The 27,042-nt window shown below is 39.4% G+C and overlaps 1 protein-coding gene across 2 annotated transcripts in view; it reads left to right on the top strand.

The window, feature by feature from the left end:
- The window catches only part of SAMSN1 (SAM domain, SH3 domain and nuclear localization signals 1), an 80,993-nt gene that overhangs the window by 23,745 nt on the left and 30,206 nt on the right, over positions 1-27,042 (top strand). The window contains exons 7-8 of one of the 2 annotated variants that reach the window (XM_065676726.1): positions 678-801; positions 1,955-2,298. In XM_065676726.1, coding sequence (XP_065532798.1) covers positions 678-801; positions 1,955-2,298 — 468 coding nt within the window. Of the gene's footprint in view, positions 1-677; positions 802-1,954; positions 2,299-20,886; positions 21,070-27,042 lie in introns of those variants that run through there. The other variant, XM_065676724.1, reaches the window with a different exon arrangement.

The following is a 27,042-nucleotide window of genomic DNA, read 5'->3' as shown; positions in this document are numbered from 1 at the left end:
TTTCTCTCTGAAGATCACAGGGAAGTTAAGAGTCAGATTCAAGAAAACTCAAGTTATTCTGGACAGGTTTACAACATAGCAGCTGCTTTAATGTAAGTGGAAGCTTGTGAGATGGCTGCATGTTCACAGAGTTCCAGCTCTAGGAGTCTGTAGTACCCTAACCTTGAGTTTCTCCAGTAGGACACTGTTGGAATGTACAATAACAGATCTGAATTGTCATTTACATTACTGGCATTTAATCTAGAAAAGCAAATAAGGCCTTGAATAAAGGAAGACACTGGTATTTCAGAACACACTCCCATACAGATTTTAATGCACCTCTGGGATTTCTGTGCGTACAAAATGCTTCTGGATAATGTAGTGGATGCATATAATAAAATGTTTTCTGGAACTAATCTGGAATTAAGCATTAAGTAATACTGGGGTATTATTAAAAAGTAATATGTAAACAGCAACATGAACACTGATGTAAGTTCGATTCTTCTTGTGACTTGCCTTTTACATGTTTTTGTATTTACCGATCTCATGTAAGGAAGTGCCTAACTTTTAAAGCATTGTGTTAATGATTAAGTCTTTGAATCTGAGACTTTAACATTTTCAGAGTAAGCACCATGCTACCCTTAGTTTTGAATGAGTAGGGTTTGGATACTTTTAACAACTTTGGGTTTTTTTGCCAGGGTACAGAACCAGATGATAAAGCAGAGTCCATGGGAACATTAAAACGATTGCAGAAATTGGTTCGAACCAAAAAAACGAGTACACAAAGCTTAGAGGATGTCAAACATGTTTTGCTCCCCCTCAGTAAGTGAAGTATCATATCAGCATTCTTTCCAGCATTTGGCAAATTGACACTATATTGAACATAACTGTAAACAATCCTGTCCTGGTCTGTCATTCACCACCCACGATTTTCAAACCCCAACTGAGATGTTACTGTGATACCACTTTAGTGCTGACTTCCTCATAGTGTGAAAACCTGTTTCCTGTCACACTAGCTTGAGTTTTGTAACAGTGTATCTTGCAAGTGGGGATTTTGGCTAAATAGAATTGTATAACAGTGGGGCTTCCGTGCTGGGGGCAATTTGTTTTCAGAGTAGTTCCTAGTTTTGTATCATGTTTCATATCAGAAAGGTAAAACTCACAAATGCAAAGATAACTTTCAGTGTTAATCCGTGAGTCAGTAGCAGCTGGGAGCGCAAGAAGGGCTGTGGTGTGATAAGCAAGATGGCCTCTCATCATACCTGATTGCTTAGGGCCGTAAGACACAGGAAACTGATGCTAAGCTCAGGTTATTTTCTGAATTCTCCTATTGGTCACTGATCTAACTGCGCAGTTATTCTTCATCTGAACTTGTTTTGACAACACTAATTTAACAGTGCATGCATTTGTTGTACAATGCATTTGTGTACATGATTATTTTAAAACAAATACTAGCAAAGTGACTTTAAACTGCCTGATGAACTACTGCTCCAGCCAAGTCATTGCTTGGGCTGAAACACATGAAGAAATTTAGATTTCAGCAACTACTTTGTAACTACAACATACAGTTGTAGTATGGGAAGGGGTGAGAGAGGAATTACACAGAAAAGCCTTCCAAACTTTTCCAGTATTTAAGCTAAATATATGTTCTCTGCAACTATGAAGCAATACAACATTCAGCAAATTTTCATATTCAGTGCAGAGTCAGTGCCTTTGAGGGAAAAAGGCGAATTTACCAAATGGAGACTAAATCTTGCTTTTGGCTCAGATGTCTGACCCACTACAAAGTCCCTTGCATCTCCCAAATTATCATTATTATTTGTTTTTTTATGGAGTCCTTGTCTTTTTTCATTATATAGAATACAACAGACAGCATTTAAGAAAAATATGTGCTATTCTCTATGAATTGTAACGCGTTATAACAGAAGTATCTGCATTTTTAAAGATACATTAGAAGACGCTTATCTCTCTGAAGAGGATGAAGAAGCACTAACTTCTTGCATGAAACTGACAAAACCTCAGGAAAAGAAAACATGGAAAGACGTGAGGAGAAAAGAAGAGACTGAGATGAGGGCAGATTTTATTTCTGCGTCGCTGGGCCACTCATACACTTCCAGACTTAATAATCTAGGAACTATTTCAATCCATTCAGAAACTGAATTTCACTTGTGGAGTGACTGGAAGCCATTTCCTGATAATCAGCTCTGTCCTTGTGACTTCTTAATTTCAAAAATAGAAGAATGGGAAAACTGTACTTGCTCTTCTCATCAGCCACATCTTACATATTCCTTAACTGATATGGACCTACAGTACTCCTGGGTAAGTGGAAGTGGTTTCTTTTGTGCTGATGTGTTTAAAAAGTGGAAACTTTTTGCTCTGATTCAGCATTAAAGAGATCTTCCATGTGGTTATGAAGTGCGATAAACCAAATCAAGATTTCAGGTAAATGGATGTGAATGCATTGTTCAGGCTAACACCAGGGGTTCATATAGCCCTAGGTAGCTCATTTTTAACCATGCAGACATCAGCAGCATTGAGATGGAAGGCTTTAGGCTGTTCTGTTTCTCATCATACATTGGGTTTTTCATCTGTACATAAAGCACTCATCCTTCCAGGCTTAGAAAACTTTTTGGAAGTTTGGGCTGAGTCAGTGAGGGACAATGAAGCCAGTGGGCTTCGGTCAGGCCCCTAGAGGTCACTGCATTATTAGTAAAGGGCACAAGTTAGTTAGACAAATGTCAGAGGTCTAAGAGGCATTGGTGTTTTTGTCTTCTTGGACCAGCTCAGCTGGTGGAGCCTATTTCTGCAATTACCTTTGTGGCAGGAAGAAGTTTTTAGGGCCTACACAAAGGAGCAGAGTTTAATGTTGGTCTGAAAGTATCTCTCTGGATAGCTATCTGGAGGAGGCTTTTCTGTTTTAATAGATGGATTTTTTTTTTTTTTTCAGAAGGCTATTTAAGATGGGAAAAACAGAACCAAGAAAAACTTTACTTGGTGAGATATACAAAATATGGACACTGCAATGAGGTTTTTCTCCCTCTTCTTACTGGGCACAGCAGGTCTTGTGGCACTCCACATAGTGGTAAGCACATGGAGGATGGCTGGTTGAATGAAATATATGAGGAAAGAAGTAAAGAGCCTCTTTTCCCATTATGCCCATTCCCTCTAGAGTGCCCAAGGAACAGAGCTGGTTGTCACTGTGCAACAAGGCCAGCTCCCAGGAAAGTGCATCTAAACCACAGGAGGCAAGATATCTGCTGAAACCTGCCAGCTGAGTGTCCAAATGGAGACCTGAGCAACCATAACCTTAGATCAGAGGGTCTCCTGCTGAAAACAGCATTTCCTCTAATGTATGCTCATATGTCATAAGGAAAGATGCACACATGTAGGTGTGTGGGTCAATATAGCAGCCATATTTCTGAATACACAGACGTAATAATTCAGTTTCTTTTCAATGACACCTAACAACAGGCACCACCTGAAACATGGGGTTTATCTAGTTGAATGTAGCTCAGAAGATTTTGCTGGGATTCGACACAGAAAAGAGAAAGACTAAAGCTTTAATTGATGCAACTGTAATTAAAAGAGAGCAAAAGCAAACTAGCCTTATAAAAAGCTACGAAAGGTGCAGCAGTGAAACCCAGGACAGCCTCAGCACTGCAAACTCCCAGGGAGAGCCCCTGGAGACAGACCTTCAGGGCAGACTGTTGGCAGAAATAGGCCGGGAGCCGTGAACACAGGCTGTGCTCTGTCAGGTGAGTCCTCCTGTCTGCCTGTAAATAGGACTCTGTAGAAACTAAATTGTGTCAGGAGTGCTGGGCTCCATCATATGTCTGCTTCTAATGAAAGCAACTTTCAGCATCCCAAGTTAAGGCTGAAGTCCCAGAGCAAAATAGTAATAATAGATGTGTCGGTCAGATTTATGAGAGTGTAACTGTCAACTCAAATTATTTTATTTCATTTTGTCACAAACAGGCTGTTAATGTTCTCTATCCTGGTGAGATTTGTCCTACCCATGTTACCATTAAGTGCCAGCAAGAGGTTTAGTGGGGGTTTTTTTCTGCATTATTGTTTATTTTGCCATCTGCTCTCCTGACATGCTCCCTGACTTTAATGTATCTCTGTGGGCTTAGTGTCTTCAGATTCAGATTACAGGGAATGGCAAGACATCTCATTCTTTGCATTTGCATTCCACCAACCAGTTCAATTGAAGATTACAAAGACTGGATTTTCAGTTATGCTTTTTAAGAATCAAGCAAGCTGACACTGGTGGCTTTCTTATGAGGGGATCAGGCATTGGGGGTGATGCAGATGTTTTTTCTGATGTTGATTTACTTATTAGTGTAAGCCAAATATATTCCATTATACTCTTTCCGATTCTATGAGTAAAGTATCATTTCATTTTCTTGGCTGAACTTGGCTTGGCTACTACTCTTTACTCTTTACTGCAGCATGATATGGAGGAGATAGCCTGAGACGTGCTACTGCAATGCTAGTTGGTATGTCCTGAATTGAGACAAACAAGCAAAACTGGTAGAATCAAAACTAAGATCCAAGACTCCTGTTCCATCAACAAACTGTAGCTGATCTGCTTTGGGAGACAGACAGATATCTAGGTTGGATACATATTATCCAGACTCATCTCAGCAACATCAGCAAAGCTGGTTTAGCCTACCCTTAATTAATGCTTGAATTGCAGATAGTAAACTAAGTAGTGCTCTCCCTTAATCACAAGGAAAAAGACCTGGATCTCATCATGGTAGAATGCCATTTAGAGAGACAAAATATGAGTGATCCTAATTCCCTTCTACCAGTTTTTTTTCCATTCAATCCCTTCTTCCTCTTCCTTTCCTCCTCCTCAGCCCTTTACACAGCCTCCCTTACGGTGTTTCATATTGTCATTGTTTGTTTCACCTAAAACAATAAAAAGATAACCCAAACTGGTCACCTAAACAAGAACAGTAAGAAAAACCTGCAAAAGTCACATCCTTCAGCTACAAATGGCTCACCAAACTCCTCCAGCTACACTTCCTTCAGCCTCACCCAGTTAGGTGCACAATAAATAACTGTGTTAACTGCCTGCCTCCAGCACAGGGACACTGGAGACAACTCACACCTCACCCATCGTGCCCACCTTCATGTATTATGAAAACATTTTAGAAGTCTGCATTTCTGTCTTTTAATTAAATACAGAGCTGAGTGTGCTGCATTACCATTTTATAGCTACAATGCCACCATTAGCAACTTTGTGCAAAGCTAACTTAGGCATAGGTCATCTTTTTCTGCATTGTTCAGCTGTTAACAATATACTTAGTGGTTGGTCAAAAAAGTTGCCAGGGGCAACACAGGGCATTGCTTTTTTTGGTTTGTCAAGATTGCTGTGTGAAATTATTGTTACTGATATTCTTCCCCAAAAAGATATGATTTGTAAATAGTTCTTCTTTAGAAAATGGAAGAATGTATTTTTAAAAAATACTGAATACTTCAGCAAAAATGTATGCCTGGATAAAGAAACTTCTACGCTGCATATTTTCATCTTGCCACAAAGTATACTGGGGAGAGAAATGAGTGATCCAGGCTGGTGTTTGTAATGTTATGAATCAGATAAAAATCAGGCAGAGGATGGAAAAAAAGATTGTCCAGACACCACTTTAACAACCGCTTGACCTTAATGCGAAAGGTTATTTATTTTTATACTTCTTTTTATTCCTCAAGCTTAGCCCTGCACAGACAGTTCAGTGTCTGGCTCGGGCTTTTTTTTCTTCTTTTCTCTTTTCTTTTAATTGTGGTTACCAGAAGCTGCCCTTCTGTTATTCATATGCTAAGATCTTTACTACCCAAACAAAGCAGAATACTTAGAAGTACCATGCCCATGTAACTTTATACAAGTCATTTCAGCCTTCTATTGTTTTTTTCTTAATCTGTGCAATTGTGTAAGGCTTTTGCAACCTCATGTAAGGCATGGAAAATCTAGTCAAAATCATGGAAATTCCAGTCAGAAGCCTGGAAAGTATAACAGCTTGATGGGCTTGACTGGCCCTGAAACAGGCACAGAGTGGAGCACATGGTGGGGTCACAAATGAAGGGTGCTCTTCACAAAGGGGCTCCCAGACTGTCTTGAACAGCCTGAGACAGAGAGACACAAGCTTGTGAGTCCCTTTCTCCTCTCCCTCAACACACGCTACTTCAATGGCTGACCCGTCCACTCTCCAGTAATTGTGCAATATAGAATCATAGAATAGTTAGGGTTGGAAAGGACCTCAAGATCATGTAGTTCCAACCCCCCTGCCATGGGCAGGGACACCTCACACTAAACCATCCCACACAAGGCTTCATCCAACCTGGCCTTGAACACCGCCAGGGATGGAGCGCTCACAACCTCCCTGGGCAACCCATTCCAGTGTCTCACCACCCTAACAGGAAAGAATTTCCTCCTTATATCCAATCTAAACTTCCCCTGTTTAAGTTTTAACCCGTTACCCCTTGTCCTGTCACTACAGTCCCTGACGAAGAGTCCCTCCCCAGCAACCCTATAGGCCCCCTTCAGGTACTGGAAGGCTGCTATGAGGTCTCCATGCAGCCTTCTCTTCTCCAGGCTGAACAGCCCCAACGTCCTCAGCCTATCTTCATACAGGAGGTGCTCCAGTCCCCTGATCATCCTCGTGGCCCTCCTCTGGACTTGTTCCAACAGTTCCATGTCCTTTTTATGTTGAGGACACCAGAACTGCACACAATACTCCAGGTGAGGTCTCACAAGAGCAGAGTAGAGGGGCAGGATCACCTCCTTCGACCTGCTGGTCACGCTCCTTTTGATGCAGCCCAGGATACGGTTGGCTTTCTGGGCTGCGAGCGCACACTGAAGCCGGCTCATGTTCATTTTCTCATCGACCAGCACCCCCAAGTCCTTCTCCACGGGGCCACTCTAAATCTCTTCTTTGCCCAATCTGTAGCTGTGCCTGGGATTGCTCCGACCCAGGTGTAGGACCTTGCACTTGTCGTGGTTAAACTTCATAAGGTTGGCATCAGCCCACCTCACAAGCGTGTCAAGGTCCCTCTGGATGGCATCCCTTCCCTCCAGCGTATCAACCGGACCACACAGCTTGGTGTCATAGGCAAACTTGCTGAGGGCGCACTCAATCCCACTGTCCATGTCAGCAATGAAGATGTTAAACAAGACCGGTCCCAACACCGATCCCTGAGGGACACCACTCGTTGCCGGTCTCCAGCCGGACATCGAGCCATTGACCACAACTCTTTGTGTGCGGCCGTCCAGCCAGTTCTTTATCCACAGAGTGTTCCATCCATCAAATTTATATCTCTCCAATTTAGAGAGAAGGATGTGGTGTGGGACAGTGTCAAACGCTTACCACAAGTCCAGGTAGATGACATCAACTGCTTTACCCTTGTCCATCAATTCTGTAGCTCCATCATAGAAGGCCACCAAATTGGTCAGGCAGGATTTCCCCTTAGTGAAACTGTGATTGTAGGATGACATAGGCACCCTTTAGAGGAAAGGGAGAGGAGATGATATTTTCTACTGGTGAAAAGTCAGTAGATAGCTACAGGAAGTGTGTTTCTCACAGTGCCTTAGAAGCGTGGTTAGGTTTAACAGAACACAATTTAGTTATTGATACAATAAGAATATTTACCTGTTGCAGCCTGTGTTTGGTATTCAGTGAGAATGAAAAGGTGAAGGTATTTCCCAAGGCTAGAGGAGACCTGGATTTTTGTGAGGAGAAAGAAAATATCTAAGGCTGCTGCAGAGCAAGATTACTTTTCTCTCACATTTTCAGGTTAAAAGGAAAGTAGAAAGCTTCAAAAGATTGGTTTCTATTCAATATGAAAGCATTACATTGTGGTGGAATTGAACACTCAGTCTCGGAAAGCTCTAAGTGACTTTATGCCAATGCCTGTATGTATTCTCTCCATATGCCTCTCAGGAATGTGTTATGGTCTTATCACAGTTACATTAGCCCTGCTATTATGGCCACTTCAGCGACCTTGTGGCTTTCTGCTTTCCTCCTGGTCTGGCTTGCTTTCTTGTCACACAAGCCATTTCTCAGCATCTCCCATCTACTCTTTGTAGGCATGTCTACTTTGACTCTCATTTGATGAAGAAATCCTTAGTCTCAGCTCTCTTTTTGGATATTTTCTTATCCCAACTTTTCCTGACATATTCTGCTTAAATGGTTCTGATTCCTGGTTGCCCCATAACAGCCTTGCTTGCTTGCTGTGTTTGCTCTTACCCTGCACTCTGTACTGCCTCTGCTGCTCCTGATCATCGTGGTTCCCAAACGTGTGCTATATATTGCCTTGAGATTTACAAAGGCTATTGGATCTCTTGTGATACCAGTGACTGATCATTGTCCCCTAAGTCAGTGGAGTGGGGAGAAAGAGCACGAATAGTTAGTAACAAACAAAACAGAGAATGCTGTTCTCTAGCAAAATGTGCTTCAAAGCTGAAAGTTGTGTTTGGCCATTTGCACAGCCCAGAGAATGGCTGCGGGGAGATTTCTGTTTCATTTCAGCCAGCAGTTTCTCCTGTGCACTAGAATGCTGTGGCCTTAAAGGGACTCAGTAGAATGCTGTGGGCTTTAATGGACCTTCTGGCTGCTCAATTTTCTTAAGCAATTTGACTATTTTCTGCATTTTTTTCTGTCTTCAGCTAATGTCTTTCTGTTGAAAGACGTATGAACATGTGTTAGAAGAGCTTTCTCAATTACATTCTGAATCCCCTTTTGGCACAAATATAGCACTAAAAAGAATGCCTGGAAATCCCCAGATTGCTTTTCTGAGATACCAATTTTCAACTGCTCCGGTCACTCTGTCTGCTTCAGTGTCAGTAATAAGTGATCCTTTTAAAAGCTTTAGCTCTTACTTGTTCCTGTTTCAGTGGCAAGGTAGGAAGCCAGATCCTCAACAAGTATAAATCAATTTTTACTGGTGTTAGGAAGTCCTGAGCAGTGGTACCAAAACTGAGGTCCAACGTCTGCCCAGGGAAGAGATGAAGAGCAGCCAAGACAGTGGCAGTAAACAACACAGTCAAGACTGTGATGATGGGTTTTCAGGTGATAAGCTGTGGCTGAGACATGAAAATAGGATTTGTTTTCTAAGATATGAAACTGTCCCCCGATGCTTCTCTTTTGTCTTATCATATCTTCATTTATAAGCCCTCTGACAGGTTTCCTGTTGCTTTTTATAACATTCTAGCTAATTTGGTCTGTTACCCTGCTCTCCCCATCAGTCCACCAGCCCAGCCCTTCACCCTGTGTACTCAGCATCTCTCTTGCAAGGTAAAGAGATAAATAGGAACTCCCACGTGTTTCCCAGACTGCAGAACCTTCAAAGATACGTGAACTGATAGACAAAAAGGAACAGTGCTGCCACTAGATCTGGCACATGGTTAAATTCAAGGAAACTCACTATTTCCCAGTCTATTCTAAAACCTTGTGAAAGCTTATTTTGAATTTTAAGCCTCGTAAGGGGGTGGCAATTGTGATGTATTTATGTGTGTCTATTGTAGTCAAACACTGGTGAAATTTGAATGGATTTGATTTTAAACGGGGGAAAATCGAGATCCATGACTGAATTTTCTGTGTTTACTTTTCCTGGAAATATCAAGCAAATACGGACTCAGTCAAAAAGGTACAAATGCTAGCAAACTAAGGTGCACTCACTTTTCTGATGCTTCAGTGTCCATAGAGTTTTACTTTGGCTCCTGTAACAGGGAGCTTTATTTAACTATTACATGAGGAAGTTAGTAAATATTGTGTAGGTTTCTTCAGTTAAATACAAAAAGTGAGAGAAAATCATCTCTCAAAGTGCAAGGCATCATCTCTCAAGCATTGTGCTTAGAAGACAGGAGCCTGAGAGAGTGTCCAGCCTTAATATAGCTGCACCATTGCACTGTGCTGATAGCAAATATCTGCCACAGCCATTCTGCATCCTACAGTGATTTTTGTTACTTCTTGTATAGTAATGTAAAAAATTTAATGTCTTCATCTGTGGTGATTTTGACCATGCAATTTCAAATCAGGTTTTAAAAAACATGAAAAATCTGAGTCTGTTGTTAAATCTCATCCTATTTAATATTTTTAATACCTTACTAGAATTTTCTTAGCTATATTGGATATTATTTCACATTTTCCATTAATCTTAGAAGCATGTATACCTAAGTCTACTAAAAAGCTTAACAATTCAAAACTTTTCCCTCTAAACATTGCTTCAGTGTTCTGTAAAGTTGGATTGCTAGTACTTGCTAGTGTATATATGGTAGAATGATAATTAGGTGAATTTATTTGCAGTACATATTTTTAAATACTGCAATATCTTTAATATGGCTACAGATAACTGCAGAAGAACATTTCAGTTGACGTCACCAGATTTCATGGGTTTGCTTCTGACATAGCTCTTAGGTACAACAGAGCTACCACTAAAGAGAGACATGAAAGGTTATCTTGGATTACTGTCATGAATGTAATATGAAAGGGAATATAATTGTGGAAAGTGCAGGGAGAATTGTGCATTTGATATGCTTATTCTTTGTAAATGGCGTATGAATTCTTAATAGAAAAAAGGAATGCTACCTGCTTCATGAAACATGATTAAGAGTCAAAATATAATTAAACTAAGTGCAGTTGTTGATAACAAACTGTCTGATGAAAGGATAACTTCCTGTTAGCATCCTTTAGAATTGCCAAAATTATGCACTTTTGCATACCAAAAGAAATGGATTCTTTGTCTGTCTGCTGCTTTATATACATATGTTGTGATATTATCCTTCTGTGATCTGCTGTCAGTCCAGTATTTTATAATTGACAATTTTCTTCTTGTATTTTTGTATTAAAGCCCCTACAATTTAAAAGCTATCATTTCTTCCCATACACTATAAAAGGCAGGAAAAAAAAAAGGTATACATTACTCTGCTTGAGCAGCACTCCCATTGAATGAATCAGCTAATACAGGCTGTGTTGTACTAATGCATTAGGTCCTGATGCTGACAGGAACATTTTGACCAGTGAAGCCACCAGGTGCCTTGTGATCTTCCTGTCCAAGCCTCCAACTTAACAAGTGCAATTTATCTCCTTACACAAAGTAATGCAGTTTTATTTCTGCATAGATTCGCTTTTGAAACCTAAACTTTAGCCTGATCTTGTACTTACTGAGTTGGTGACAAGCTTCCTGTTTGTAGTCAAAACGTTTAATCTTCACTGAGCTTGTATTAGCTCAGTATACCTTTTATGCGTGCTCATCTTTATTTAGAAGAACAAGCAAGCTTAGCTTCAGATTTCTTCAGTGTCCCTGATGAAGCTGAAATTAAAGTGCTACCCACATGACTAATTTGATAAGGATTTTGAGGCTAAGGCTTTGGTAATGAAGCCACAACCTAAGAATGACCCTGGTATCCTTGCTGACCTTAAGTTACAAGAATACGTAAGCGGTATGTTAGCAGTGCATACAATAAAGCCTGATATTCCTTGTCTTCTTCCCTAGCTAATTCAAATGACTTTTCTTTTGGGGAACATGAATTTTCTGGACATTCTGAGCTGGCTCAGGAGCTGATTATGTTTGCTTGCTTGTTTTGTGAGTGTAGATTGACCAAGTTATTCTCTTTGGTAGGTCCTTTTTGTATGCTTTAAAGTGTTCCTGTAAAGCCTATTTGTGAAATAAGCCTTCCATAAATCAGGAGAAATTAGTTCTGTTTACAGCTCCCTCACATAGAAATGAAGGAAAAGTCACATGATACCTGTGCTCAGCAATGGCATAAATGGAAGAGTGAGGATTTGCAGTGCCAGAAAGGCATTAAAATTTCCAGGGCTGCAGCATTATTATAATGAAGGTGTTTCAAAGTCCAGTTAAAGAAGTACTTATGTTGTGACATTCTCCACAAGCAGGGTACGTCTCGCAACATTTCAAACTTGTTTTTAGAAACTGAAAATTTAATTTGAATATCAGGTTTTCATCCAGCTTTGAAGAAGTAATTGTGGGTAAAATGAACAAGAATAGGGCCTGAAAAATAAGATTGGGAGTAAAACACACTGGACGTACCTTTAATTCTGCTGTTTAAATACCTTCAGGTATATCAACAGATCATTAGAAGACAAGGACAAGGGCTTTTCAAAAAGAACTGGACAATTACTTGTATCTCAGTATTCTCTTTTATTTTCAAAGGAATTCACCTATACTAATGAAATTCTTGGACTGACTTTCTGTGACATTTAATTGATTGAAGAAGTTCACCTTCAAATTGGAAACTTGAACATAATTCTTGCTGGAAGTGCTTACACTCCATTTGAAGAAATCTGGCTGAATATTTTTCGTGAAAGGACCAAATTAATTAGGTTAAATGACTTGAAACTTCTCATTCACTTCTACCTACAACTTACGTTTGACAGCATACCACAAGAAACTACGACAAACCGTATGTGGGAAGTGGGAAAAATCAAGACTTCAGATAGTTTAAGATCATGAGACAGAAACTTTTGCAGATATTTTGATGGTTTCTATATTTAGATCTGGATTATGTGGGTGGTTTAATACCTAGATTTCCTTCCTCACAGATCATCATTGCTTCAACATAACTCCCCTAAAAACTAATCAGCATGGCAATACTGTGTGTGGCCTCAGTTAGGACAGGGGACTAGTGTGTTAGATGTCACGCTAGCTCACAAGATAGTTCTTTTTCTCAAATAAATACAGATAACAGCTCACATCCTACAGCAAGATGTGTACAGGTTGAAAAGAGCAAACTCAGTTAATTCTGGTGGCCATTTTAAGATAGGCAGGATATTACTCAGAATTTGTAGCCTGAAAGACTTGAAGTCAAACTCCCAAAACTTTGCTTGCAGGCATATTCACTCAAATTTTCTGCACATCTAACCACAGGGTCAAAAACTGCTGCCTATGTGCAGTCAACGATCAACTGCAAAGTAAAGAAGTTTTAAGACAATTTCTTGGCATTTCACTGAAATATGATGACAAACTAAGTCCTTATTCCAGTTCTTCATAGCAGCATGGCTTCCTTAACTCTGTGAATCATCATCCAGTGATTAAGGATGTAGATAATGCAGATTTGATTCCCTACACTTCCACAGACCTCTTGTGCGATATTAGACAAATCACTTAACTTGTCTGCCTCAGGCTTCATTTGCAATATAGGATAGTATGTTATTTTACACACCAGAAAGTTGTTGCACAAGCAAGAATACACATACCAGCTCGAGCTTGAGAAGTTCAAAGAGTTTATTTACAGGCTCTGACACCCCTATTCAGATTCATCCTTTGCACTGAATGAGAGACATACACAGTAGAGAAAATGTAGCAAATATTAGAGCTGCATCACTACAGCTGCATCATAAAATATAGGGTGAAATGCAAGTATCACATATAGTATTAATTCTGCATTTCATTGGCTTTAAAAATTTGTTTTCTTAATCTAATATGTTTGTGTGTGTGTGGTATGTGATTGTGCTAATTTTTACGGGTTTAGGTATTTTTATTTTGGTTTATAGGGGTGTTTGAACCCAAACATATTTCAAAGATTTTTGTGAACTTTCACCACCTAAACTAGAGAAGTACACTATTAACATTTCTCTTCACAGTTTGTACATATATTAAAAAACCTACTTGCTGTAAACTAACAGGCCTATTCAGAGCTTTCATGGCTGTGCTCCTGGAGTGAAACTCCTCTCCAGTCTATAGCTCAGTAGAACTTCTAGCAGATCATGGAGCTGTTGGAGGGAAAATTTTGTTGCCTTTTCACCAACTTGTGCTTTCTGTGCAAGGTTTTTTAGCAGCAAGGCAAAGGAGACGGAAAACACACAAAATAGTACATGTTATAAAAGAAGTAAAAGGATCAGATAGGTGATGGTAGGAGGTAAAAAAGATTCTCTAGAGAAGTGGTATGTACAGTGTGAGTCAAAACCTCATACACTTTGTGGAAAAGTGAGAGGGGAAGGAGTTCAATAACACAGTGAAAAGAAGATCAAGATTGGTAGCAGGAATCTGCAAGAAAATTGGGGTATTTGTGAAGAGGCAAAACATCCATCTCTTTTTCCATATAACACAGTTTTGGAGACAGCCTCTGCTTTCCATTCGCCTCGCTCCCCAAATTGAGAGTTACAGACATATAAGTAATTGCCTTATACCTACTGAATACCATGACTGTCCCTGTGAGTGCTTTTAGCTCACAGCCTGAGATAAAACACATTGTCTTAAATTCTTAATGAAATAGATTTATGTGACTGTGCTTTACTTCATCTTGCTGATGGGCTAAGAGCAAATTCCCACCATGTTAGTGTGGATCGGCTGACAGGGGGCAATTTACTCAATTGTGACCACTCAGCCACAGCCGAAGCATCCCATGAAACCCCGAGTGAGGCAAGCCTGGCACTAACCATGATCAGCACAGGGTGCAGCAATCATCTGGCCAGTCCTCCTCAGTGTTGAAATCAGTGCTGAAATCGAGCAGGAAAAGTGTCTCCTCTTCTTTATGAGGAGCTCAGCATGGCTGCAGCTTGCCCACCCTCTGTCACCTCTGCCCTGGAGCAAGTGGCTGATGGACTGGGGCAACCACCTATACCTACCAGACAGATGTACAGAGCAGGAGCCAGACCTCTCTGCAGTGAGGTTCAGGCCTGGAAGGGAGCATGAGACCAAATCAACTTCTCTTTCCCAACATGTGTTATTTGGCAGGATTGCTGTTGGAGCTAACCTGACACACATCCTGCTTGATTTTGAAGGTACTGCCATGAATGTTAGCACCTGAGTTGAGTTTTGCAACAGGTAAGCCCACAGGTCTTGTACAGAGTGTTTTAAGAAAAGGAAAGAAAATGTAAGATTGAAACCGGTTGCCTGTTCTTGATGATGAAGCATTTTCGCATTTTCTCTGGCTGTCAATCAAATATCACATCAGTCAGATGGGTCGAGTTTTAAAACCAATTACAAATAAGGCCATCTTGTCCCTCTCTGTCACTTCCAAATTATGATTTTCACACACTTGAAACCATGTTCAAGGAGAAAGGAAGAATAGCGTTTTTCTCTAGAAGCAAAATGCAATTGAAGCTCTGCAAGGGAATATGCAGTGTACCACACTTTATTCTTTTTCATGTTAGCATTTGTACAGCAGTCCTACTGCTGTGATGGTACAGCGACTTGACACTCTGACATCAGTGAAGAAATTCAGCAGGAGATGTTTACTGGTAAAAGATGGTTCAAACTACAAAGAGTTTCCTGACAGCAGGCTGCGCATTAGAGTTAACCAGAATTTACTTGTGTTGATCTTGATTCTAAACAGAGATAGGCTGGCAGACATCATGTACACACCTTAAAAAACACCCTGCTGCACTGCCAGTGCTTGTGCACTAAGCTGGTATTCTAAATGCTGAATGAAGCATGTCATGTTTTGTGTATGAGATTAAAACAGAGAGCCTAAATTTATTTTTATATCAGCTCCCTTTATTGAAAATCTCATTTTTGAGCTTCCTGAACAGATGTAAGAGGCAGCTGTCACTCTTTATCTATGAATGCATTTCTGGCAGGCTGTTTCAGCTGGATAACTATAAAACAACAGTCATATAAGCCTTCAAATTACACAGGATAAAATGTCCTTGTAACTGATCAGTAATGGCGGTGTTCACTAACAGAATCCATTGAGATGTTCTAGGCACGAACATCGCAATTTAGCTTTGAGGTACATTTTAACATTCACTCTCAGAAACTGCGTGTTGCTCACTTATATGCCTGAACCCACAGCAGCATCGTGCTGCTAGTTACTTTCTATTATTCATCACAGACAGTGGAGTGTGTTCTGCTTACAATAAACTGAACAGGAAAACCACAAGTGATGCACATATTTCTGTTGGAAATTATTACACGGATGCTGGATAAGCCTGTGGCTGTGTTTTACAAGACACCAACCTTGCTGACTTCAAGTTTTCCGAACAGGAATATCTAGAATATACAGATATAACTTTGGCTCTTTACTCTTCAAGGTAATAAGAAAGGGATTTGTTGAACAGGTGAAAGCCAGTCTCCTTGAGAATCCTTCTGTCACAATAGTATATATTTTTATTAGTGTTAGTGTGACCTGACATAGTGTAGGTATGACTGATCTGTTCATCTCCTGCTAATGTTCAAGAGAACGTGCTGGGTTCAAAGTTTGAAACAAGTTCTTGGTACTTCATTTTCCTTTTGGCCAAGCAGTGTTGGAAGCATGCCAAGGACACAGTCTGAGGGCCTGGCAATAAGACACTTTTTCTTACGTAGTTGCAACGACTTTTTATAGCAGATGTCTTTAAATTCAGTAGGAGCTCTAGTAGTGATTCTCTATAACCTGTCTCTGCCATGTTTCTTTGTGACTCCATTGGTCTTAGTGGCAAAACATTAGCATAACAGAAGGAAAAATCAGAAACATATTTTTTCAGGATAAGAAGGAAGCCAAATAGTCTGAGAAAGGCCACATTCAGAATTCCTAGGATTTGGCATGATGAAGCTATTCCTGCCTCTCTGCACCCTGACAGTTGCTTAAACATGCTTAGACTCCACTTGTTCCCTCGTGCTATTTCAGTGGATATGCAGCATTAAAGTCCCCCCAATATAAATTATTAAGCAAAGATCAAGTTTTTGAAGCCAACTTCAGTTGTTATTTATTAGCTTTGCTGAACAGCCAGTTTCTGCAGGTTTCATAACAATTATACTTTGTATGGGATAGGAATCTTCCTGGTACAGGGTCAGCACACTTGCCAAATCAAGGGTGTAAGTTTAAAATATTCTTTAATCCCATTTTGTCTCTTGAAGATTCTGAGTTTCTGTAGCTTCTTCGTTTTTATTCCTGTTAAAAGCACCTAGGAGCCTATTCAACAGGAAATTACACACAGTTACATGAAGACCCTAAGCATTTTGGACCAGTTTTCAGTACTAAGTTCTGAATGCTCTCAGTGGTGAGTGTGGGAGTTTTGAAGATAAGACCTTAAGTATCCAGCTCTATTCCCCAGCATCCCAATAGAAAACCATACCCTCACTCTTTGGAGCTAAAATTAAAACCCAGTGTTTTGTTTAAATAGTTATAAAAACAGCTTAGCCTGCAACATCTGGTTTCTTCCATGGATTGTTGGCAGGGGAGGGATGGCTTAACTTCACTTTTTCACACTTGTTCTTTTTACTTTCTGTAGTCTTTGCCAGGGTAGTTTATAGAGAGAGCTCTACTGAGAAGTAGCAGTGACTGTAACAGTGGCTGGCCCTTGATTAGATTAGACCAGGAGAGGGAAGTATCTAGCTATGTTCTGGCCCATAATTAATACATCTGAGGAAATTGTCTTCTGCTCGTGAACACTCCTTGAGGAAGCACAGATTAAATTTGTTAAGTAAATTATTCACTGCAAATTATTCATTCAGCTCCACTTGCTGTTCTGAGATTTCTGCAATATCTAAGGGAGCTAGATCATACAGGGAGAGGCATGGCCATAAAACCAGAGGCTGAAGCATGATTCTTTTCTTGTGCAAAATACAAGTCTTATATTAATTAATCAGACAAACACACACTGAGATTGTTTAGCATTTGGGAAAGCCAGGTGCAGCCCCAAGGTATCCCTGAGTCTCTGGTTAAACTTGAACCAGGTTCGTCTGTCGAACAATGAAAAACAATTTGCTAATATGAAAAAAGTCTCATTTAATTTTCCATTTTAACAGGTGGCCAGTATGCCAAACTCTTCAATCTACTTTGAACTCTACGTTTTAGTTTTATCAGAATAATCAAGTATTGAAAGAACAAGTTTACACTTACAATTTAGACTGGAAATAATCTCCCCTTTCAAGGCAAGGTAACTGGATGGAGCCATTGAGGGGATATGGAACTGTTGCAGCACTTGATATCATGTGAGAAGGATGCACATAAAGTACTTGAATATCCAGGACAATTCATCATGGTCCTGTAATTAAAACTGAATAATAATAAGAAGAAGAAGAATACCAAGCTATAAAGTATGTTGCCTTTTATAAATATAATGATGGGGGAATCATTCTCATGGTGTTATCTTAATAATTTTCAAGTGGATAGCCTTTTTCCCCATCAGAATTCTCAGAGAGAAGAATGACATTGCCTAGGTATTTCAGGATGGAGGAGTCAACCCAAGCCCCATAAAATTTGCCTGTAAAACATCTATTGATTTCAGTGGGGTTTGGATTAGGTTCAAAGACCAGCAAGGAAAGGGAATAAGTCACCTGCAGTCATACCCACCAGAAAACTAAGTATGAGAATTTTCCTTTTAATTTTACATAGATATTCATTCCTCTTTGAAAAATTAGCTTTAAACACAGAGGATATAAGCACCAAGCTTATTATTAATTTTTAATCCAAAACTGCTCCTTTTGAAATGTATTGGTTGACTAAATTAAATGAACTTAGTGTTATAGATGTTTGATTTTCTTCACTTTGTTACTTTTTAAAACTAGTGTGGGTCAGCCTTCCAAGGGCAAGAACATAATCAGGTCAGCTTTCAAGCTGCTATAATTTTTCTGATATGTGGATGAGGAAAGGAAATAGATATGGGTGGGTACTACATCTCTGTATGTAAGAGAAATAGCCTCTTTCTTCCTGTTTAACAATAAATATTCTACAGAAAGGAAGCTCATATATTACTCTTCAGATGAGTTCCCATTTTATTAATCAGAAAGATCTTAACAGTGACCTGAGACAGGAAATCACAGTCTAATCATCACAGAGTCTGATTTAATATGTTTGGATCAGATTAAAAAGAAAAACAATATAATGCTATGTACATCCATATAGATAAATAATCAGGTTTAATTACCATTAAGCATGCATATAACTTTTATGACAACATATGGCCCTACTGAATTGCTAAGACTGATTAAATATCCATGGTAAAACCTCCTTGCGGTTAGAAACTTAAATGGACATTTCAGATGGTGCTATGAGATGATACAGAAAAGAAACGTATCTCTCAGATTTCACCATTATTATTAATTAATTTTTATTATTAATAAAACAGTTATTATGAACTCTGTTATTTTGTTATTGATAATGCCAATAACAAATTCAGCTCTGTTCTAGAGGAGTGTACTTCTCATTAAAATGTGAAGCAAATCCTCTTGGTTAAAGAGTTGAGGTTCAACAGGTTCTCCACTGCAATTAAATAACCTACAGAAGAGTCTTGCATTATATTTCAAAGAATTTCAGCACCTGAACCCCAGTTCCTCCACCCCTTCTTATCAAGCCAATCCTTTGAAGGTCTGGAAAGGAAAACCTCATTATACCATTAGCATATAATACTTATCCTTTCTTCAGTAAGTCCATTCAGTCACCCATCCATCAGAATCCATGTAGGCCTCCAAAACTTTTCTTGAACATTTAAATAAAAGTCCAAATAGCAAATTGGAAGGGGAATCAATCTGATAAGTAGTGGCTTAACCCTACCTGGCGCATTCCTATGATAGAGGAAGGTGACAACAGTTCAGCCAAGAGACTACTTGCCTATCACTCACTGTATCCTCATGCATGCTTCAAAAAGTTAGAAGTGTTTATGGGACTGGGAAGGCAATTATAAGAAATAAAACCTGTGCATTTCTTACCACCTTTCAACCATCAGTCCGTTTGGTTTTCGGTCTGGATGGTTTCTTGTTTTAGCTTTCCTTGAACCTGCAGTTCAGCCAGATCTAACATTAAAGGAATGACATAGAGAAAGAAAGGTCCATGTAATGAGTATGTGGAGTCACAAGGACTTTGTGATTTTTATTTGGTGCAAAAGACATCCACAGTGGCTTCCTTTTATAAAAGAGCTTTCATCAATGCAAAACTTAGGAGCAAAAGTTGCTTAGAATAGATTTGCTTGAAGAAAAATAACTGAAAAAATATTGCCAAAATTCTGAAAAACAAAATGAAAAAATTCACCGAGGTTGTTTTTTTGACACTTACTCTGGAGCATTTTCATGCAACTTACTTAGAAATAGATTTCTTTTTCATTTGTGTAATGTAGATTAAGATTTAATCGAAGCTCTGTGGGTGGCTTCAAAGCTTGGGGTTTGAAATTGAGAATTTGCCTCCAACTTTCAGCAAAAAATGGGGAGTTGTTCAATGTTTTTGGTTTCATGGGCTATGATCCACAAAAAATAAGTTTTACTTAGGATGCTCAAGACTTTTTTGTTTGACTTTGGCAAATAATATCAAGCAAAATGAAGTGGAAATTCAAAGCTGTCTTAATGCCTCCACTTTCTATTAGCCTCTGGGCTGTTTTTCAAGAGGGTATAAAAGACCTCTGTCGCTTTCTTACAAGCCTTCTTTTTGACTTGCTTTTTCTCTCCATGATTTTGTCACCAAATCAAGGACAATAGAGCACAAAGTGCTGTTTAAGGGAGTCCAAATTCTGTGGTGAATGGCAAAAAAATATTCCACCATGCAAAACATAGCTTTAGAAAAGTTCCCTTCTTCACCAAACAGTGACCTTTAATCTCATTGCTTTTACTGCATCGCTGTAAGCTGAGAGAAAGGGAGGTGTCAGGGACCAGCTAGACCACGTACCAGTGCAGTGCAAATCTGCTGGGCAATAATATCCCTTGGTCCTCTGAACAGAAGCACAGCTTCACATTCAAGTCCCAGCCCATGTTAAAACGAAGGGTACAGTTAGTGCCACAAGGCTTAGTGGGGAAAAATGAGAGAGGAAAAGAGGACAATTGTCTTGAGGTTGTCCGAAGTCTTACTGATGCCTCATGGTGGTGTCGTCAGAAGGAGATAAGTTTTAAATCATTTCTCACTCTGAACCCTGTCCTCATTTTCAATTCATCTCCTTAGTGCACCGCTCTCTTTCTTTCCCCTGTCATTTCCTCCCTTCCTTCCTCACTCCCCAAGCAAAGATTTCAGCTCACTCACCCATGCTGCAAAGCAGCTGCGTGAAGTCACATCCTGATAGAATAAGGAAGTGCATAACTGATGTATGTTCATGTAGTACGCTTTGTTGTACTTAGTTTGGTTACAAGGCAGTAGCAGTAGCATATCAGCTGGATAAACGTGAATCAAAAATGTTGAAGAGAAAACCGTCCAATGTGTCTGATAAGGAGAAAAGTCAAAAGCCAAAGGTAAGAATATTGAGTTCTTTTTGTCCACAAATAATAACAGGTTTTTAAAGGAGGATTTCTTTTTAAATCCTAGCTTCAGGATTTTCTGATGTTCTAGCAAGTGCCTCAGTGCTATAGTATCAGGAACCTACGTGTATATATTCACTTTATAATAGCAATGATCCATTTCAAGGAATCATCACTGTGAAACTGCTATAGCTGTACTAAAGAATCCTGGTACTGGACTTTGTCTACTGTCATGTGTTCTGCATCAGCCTTTTAACAGAGGGGCTCACAAAAATTCCCTCTCTCCCTTTCATCTATGATAAACTGATGATGCCCCAAGAAACAGTGTGAGAATTGGTAAGGAATTATAAATGCTATTAAATTTGTTCCTTGTATTAATTAATTTGCTTTTGCATCACCATAATCAAAGGAGGAGAGGGTACTTGGCAGGCAGTGTTTGTCATCTTGACTTTTCTGGGAATGGTTATATTTTTAGCCTGAAAGAAATATTCTGAATAAATTGCCAATGGGCTACACTGGACACTTTCCACAATCTGGAATTGCAAGAAAGAGAATGAGAGTTTTGTAAGATGCATAAGGACGTGTCCTGTGCTAGAAATTGATTTTCAGACCCTGGATTGGGTGCAAAATGACTTTTGTAAGTGTATTGCAAGCCTGAAGAGAAATGGCTACTGCTAGACCTGAGCACTTCAGTATCTGCCTTTACTTCAATTCATCAATGCTGAAAATTTAACTAAGAGACTAGAAAAGCTTTATAGTATATCTCTGTTTTCAGTAACTTAGTGTCTCCTAGTTTACAGACCTTTCTTCTCATTGTTTGGAAATACACCTCACTTAGTGACCTCTGTATCCTGAAAGATTATTGCAGACACTATTCCAGCAGGAATGTCTTCTGTTTTTTCACACAGCATTGGCTTCTGTGTATTTTACTTGCAGTTTTAGACTCTAAAAATTAAAATTAGTATTTTTCCATGGATTTGAAACAATCTTGAATCCGTTTTTGCACAGATTTTTTCTTAATCATTTCACTGGTATGAATGGTATGTATTTTCTTCTGTTGAATCAGAATACTGCCTTTTAATGGCAAAGAAGGACTATAATTAATCTCTAATTACACTACAGGTTAAGCAAGAACTGACCAGGAGACACTGTGGATGAACTTTATTTTCCTGTCTGTTTAATGTTTTTAAAAGCAAGTTTTGGTTACTCTCTTCTTCCAAAATAAGATCTTCCTTAACAGGCTGATTTCCATTTTTTAGATTTTTTTCTACACAGTTAGTTATTCATTCATGAATGCACTCCATGTTATGGCATTATTACTTCTCAAATATATATGTGTGTGTGTATATATACATGTATGTATATATCATGTCATGGATTTGATTCACCGTATGCGTAAAGGAGCGATAAAAAGTCTAACCACTTGACTGAGTGTCAAACCCACTGACTTTGCTTTGCTGACTTTATCTTCATGTAACTGTTCACAAAAATGGAAAGGCGTTGGTGCAGTGGGTCAGGGTGTCTTTCTGCCTCAGTAATGTGCTTTGAAACAATTCACCTACCGCAGTCCCACTTTTGCAAGTTTTGTAAACTTTCCAAGAGAATGCTCTTGCTGAATGTGCTATCCACAAAAAGAGCATGGAGGGAGACAGCCCCATGTTGCACAGAATGGAAATCTTAGCTTGTTGTAGCATGTTTCGAAACGTGGAAGCAGCACAAATACTTAAGTTGCTTAATACAGAATGGGGTAACATGGGGCACAGGCCCTTACCTCCTACCAGAAGTTACAGGATTTCACAAGTGACTTCCCTAGATCACTTCCTGGCTGCCCCTGCTCTGCACAGGTACCTCCACATACTTGCAAAGCAGGATGCCATTGTCACTGTGGAGGTCTTGGGCTACCTCACCTTGCTTTAGACAGCTTAGATGTCTCAGTGTCTCCAACACATCCATACAGGGCTGACAAATGACCTATGGGAGAGCTATGTGGCCTGGCGTGTTAAGTGAAAATCAGTTTTGCAACCTTAGGCCCTCAAAGAGAACACCATGAAGATCTGTTTAAGTAACTGATTCTCAGCCACAGTGACCAGTTGTCTTTATCACAATTGTATGAACTTCTGTGCATTAATTCAACTGTTTCACCAAGATTTTTTTTTAATCCTTTTGGGTTTACTACTTTCTAATGTGAAGAATATCAATATCCAGTTATGCCTTTTGATAAAGATGAAGGAATACAATGCAAGGCTGGCGTTAAAACCCTTCATGAGGCAATTTGCTCTCCCTGTATAAAGCCTCTAGTAGTGGTGGGCAAATCAATGACCAGTGCAGGAATAATACAGATTTTCAGTATCTAACTGCCAGCTCTCTATGGGCAATGCATTTATTTTACTTTATTTATTACTGTGATGCTTAAGGAACTTGTGCAGATGCATTCAGTGCTACCCAGGCAAAAAGTAGCATCTTACAACTCTTGGCATCTGATATGAAAATGTTGATACTATGCCATGAAATAATAATGTTGCTGTATAGCAGGATTTCTGTAGTGCTGCAGTCATGCTAATAACTTCTTAGCATATCTGGCAGCTGTTGCGTATGCATGGATATGCATATAGCTACTGAATGCATTGTATGTAAACTATGGAAATAAATATTCATTGTTAGGAAAAAGAAATCTACACCCAGTGTCACCCCAGACAAAATGGGGAGAGAAATGTGGGAGAAATACTTTCAGAAAACTTTCTGGAACGATTCTGATCCTTTGCCAGTGTTTATTATTATAGCTGTATGTACTGCCATGGAACTCTACATTTATACCTTGTACATCAGCTGAGGACCCAGGTGGCTGAACTATAAAGGAAAAGTCCTAAGGCTTAAAAATACCATGCTTAATAGTGAAGAAATTCAGCCAAGTGATGGGCTAACCTCTCTATTTCAAGCCTATCTAATCTAATCTACCTGTCTATCCAGGACCTTAAGTGACTTTCTATCACATCAGACCCTGTGCACCTTCCGTCAGGGCATCCTCCAAGAGACAGCTCCCTCTCAGTGGTTCCTTTCAGTCCACAACTGCCCCTTTTTTTCAGGTCAGACTAGACATGACTTGGTCTATATGGTGTAGCTGTTTTGAGCTGCAGTGTTATTTGTGGGCAGGTGAGGTCAAGCAAACTAGGTCTTGCACCTGGCCCTGAGGTTTGTGGTCATGCTGATGGCAGGAGTCAGCTCAATGCAGGGAGAGCACGTGTCTCATGCACTGCTGGTGTTTTAGTTGCAAAGCAGGAGAGTACTATAGCAAGTGGGGGGAAGGATGCTTTTACTAGATGTGTTTCAGCTATGAGTTTGTGCAGTCTGCACCACCACTCCGTAAGAGAGCTGGGGAGGAGAACAGTTAACTCATAGGGTGAAATAAAGACCCCTAAAATAAGCTGGATGTTAGCCTCTTTGGCCCTCATGATGTTACAGATAAGTGTATGTGGGGAGTGGTATGAAGCAAACTTACAAAGATGGTAAAAAAAAAAAAAAAAAAAAGGCATTCTAAGAAATTATTCAGTATCTATTCTTCTGTGTACCCTTCAAGCAGCACCGTATCCTGGCACCATACAAATAAAACATCCTTAAAGTATTTTGTAGCTATTCTCCACTCCACTTTGTACTGTTTTACACATTTGACCAGGTGCAAATGACAATGGAAGGTGCAAATAATCTGTAAAATATCACTAAAATATCACCACGTTGTCTTGTCCACTTTACAGGAGGTTAAGTGCTGGGCAGAGTCTATTCCTTTCTCTCTCAGAACTGCTTGATGATTCTTGGCTTTACTTCAAGCTGCGCCATTTTTTCTGGCTTGAATGAAGGAAGTCTTGTGTCATTATTCTACATGACAGCTGATCTATGTTTATGCTAAAGGTTTGAGACGTTTTTGTTTCCTTATTCTGCTTCCAAGTGTGCTTGGTGCTTGAAAATCATCTTACTTCTGGTTTGTAAGACAACTCAGGGTCAATGCCTGTGCATTTTGTTCAGGCAAAAATATGTCGAAGCTTCTAATTAATATTCACTTACTTAGATGATAAACTATTATTTCTTTTCAGGGTTACGAGGACACAGTGGTAAATCCAATAGGAGGAAATATTTTAGTGTGCAACTTTGTTCCCTAGTACTATTATATACCAATCATTTTCCTTTTTAATGAAGGAATTTTTAAATGAAACCCTGCCTCCACATACATCAACGCATATTTTTTGCCATAGACTTGACGCCAGGATATCTCTTTCTTATACATTCTTCACAGGAGGCCTGATCCTGATTCTGAAAACACTTAAATGAATTAATTAGCAGTGACTCCCTTGAATTCAGTGGGGTTTGTCGTCTGAGTAAAGTTTATTGCTTGCCTAACTTTTTGGAGCCCGTAGTGCAAACGTATGTTGTAAGCAATTTTTTTTCTTATACAGTGGCTTGTGACTCTCCAATGGGGAATACTTACTAAAGAAAAGAAAATAGAAAATAGGTAAAGCAAACCTAAACACCAAAAAAAGAATCAAGACATAATTAGATCTTCTGCAGGACAAGATCTGCAGCGAAGAGATTGCTCAGTGTTAATGGATATTAACTAGGATTTATCCTTGAGTAGGGAAAGCTGAGGGGTTTAATTTTATTTCAAAGATAAAGACTGGTAGAGTTCTGAAAATAGCAAGTTTTATATTCTTTTCTCTCCCACTGAAATTTTGAGTGCATAATCAATGAACCACTGCTAAAATCACAGATGCTAATTTTCACAACCATGACTGAAGTGATGTTCGTTTCCATTTGCATTTCATTCTAACAATGATGAGATGTGATGAGTTGATGATAAGCTGTTTTCACCGTACTGCCCGCTGTGCAAATTTATGCTTATAGGCAAAGATGACACATAGTTCTGTCATTAAAGGTCTTTACTGCATTGCCTCTTGAAGAAAGGCATTTGTCAAAATTCATTTGAACTCTGTTAAATAAGCAATAGTGGATGACAATATCTAGGAAGTAGTTTAAAGAACCTGGTTTATAGTTGAAATGCCTGTGGGCCTTTATCAGGGAGGGTTCAGAGAAAGAAAAAGAAATGATACTTGTAATAACCATGTATGTGTAGACGGGGAAAAGGAGGATTGCAGGTGACACTTCAGAAGGTGTTCCCTGTCTCCCTCAGGCTTCATAAAAACCTAGAAACTAGAACAAGGTTAGAGTTAACCTTGGGTTACTTTTCTTGTGAGAGTGGAAGGCTCTACAATCATATTACTTTTCCTCTTACCTCTGGTGGTTTGGGTTTTTTTTTCTTCATTTATGTTCCTATCTTGCTTCTTGACCATCAGACAATTTTATTGGTTTTTTTTTTTTTCAAAAGCAGTTTTAGAAAGTTCTTTGTGCCTTCCCATATATGTTAGCAGGTCGCTTGTAGTAAGGTCTTGAAACATGAGGAACTTTGCTTTGTCTCCAGAAAGTAAGGGTCCGGAGTCTTTGTGGGGAAAGAGCAGCCATTTCTCTCCTGCCACTTTCCAGGAAGCTGGTTAAGATGACCAGACTCCAGATTTTGATGTTCATGTCAACACACAGGCTCACTGAGGGCTCACACAACTCTTCACTAACTGGCTTGTGTACCAAAGGAAAAAAAACAACATCTGTGGCCTGGTCCAGTCCTGCCTTATTTTGTGCGTTCCCTTGGTTACAGCCCATTTAAAATTTTCACCAACTTTGCACATAATTCAGTAATTTCTTGTTTCTCCCCTGTCTTGGTTCTCCTTCACTCAGCTTCAGTTCTTAATAGCAGAACATTTTTAAAAAACTGAGAGCAAATTTCCTGAAAAGAATATTTTCCCATTAATTTTTCTTAGAGTAACAGATCTGGTTTGGTTCTATGTTTGTGGTCATAAGCAAGCAAGAGCATTTCAAGAAGTAAGTCTGAGCCACCTTATCCAGCCATTTCTAGAAACTGGACTATCA

The sequence above is a fragment of the Lathamus discolor genome, chromosome 4 (genome assembly GCF_037157495.1).
Source record: "Lathamus discolor isolate bLatDis1 chromosome 4, bLatDis1.hap1, whole genome shotgun sequence".
Classification (NCBI taxonomy): Eukaryota; Metazoa; Chordata; class Aves; order Psittaciformes; family Psittacidae; genus Lathamus; species Lathamus discolor.
This window is presented reverse-complemented; position numbering and strand designations above follow the sequence as displayed.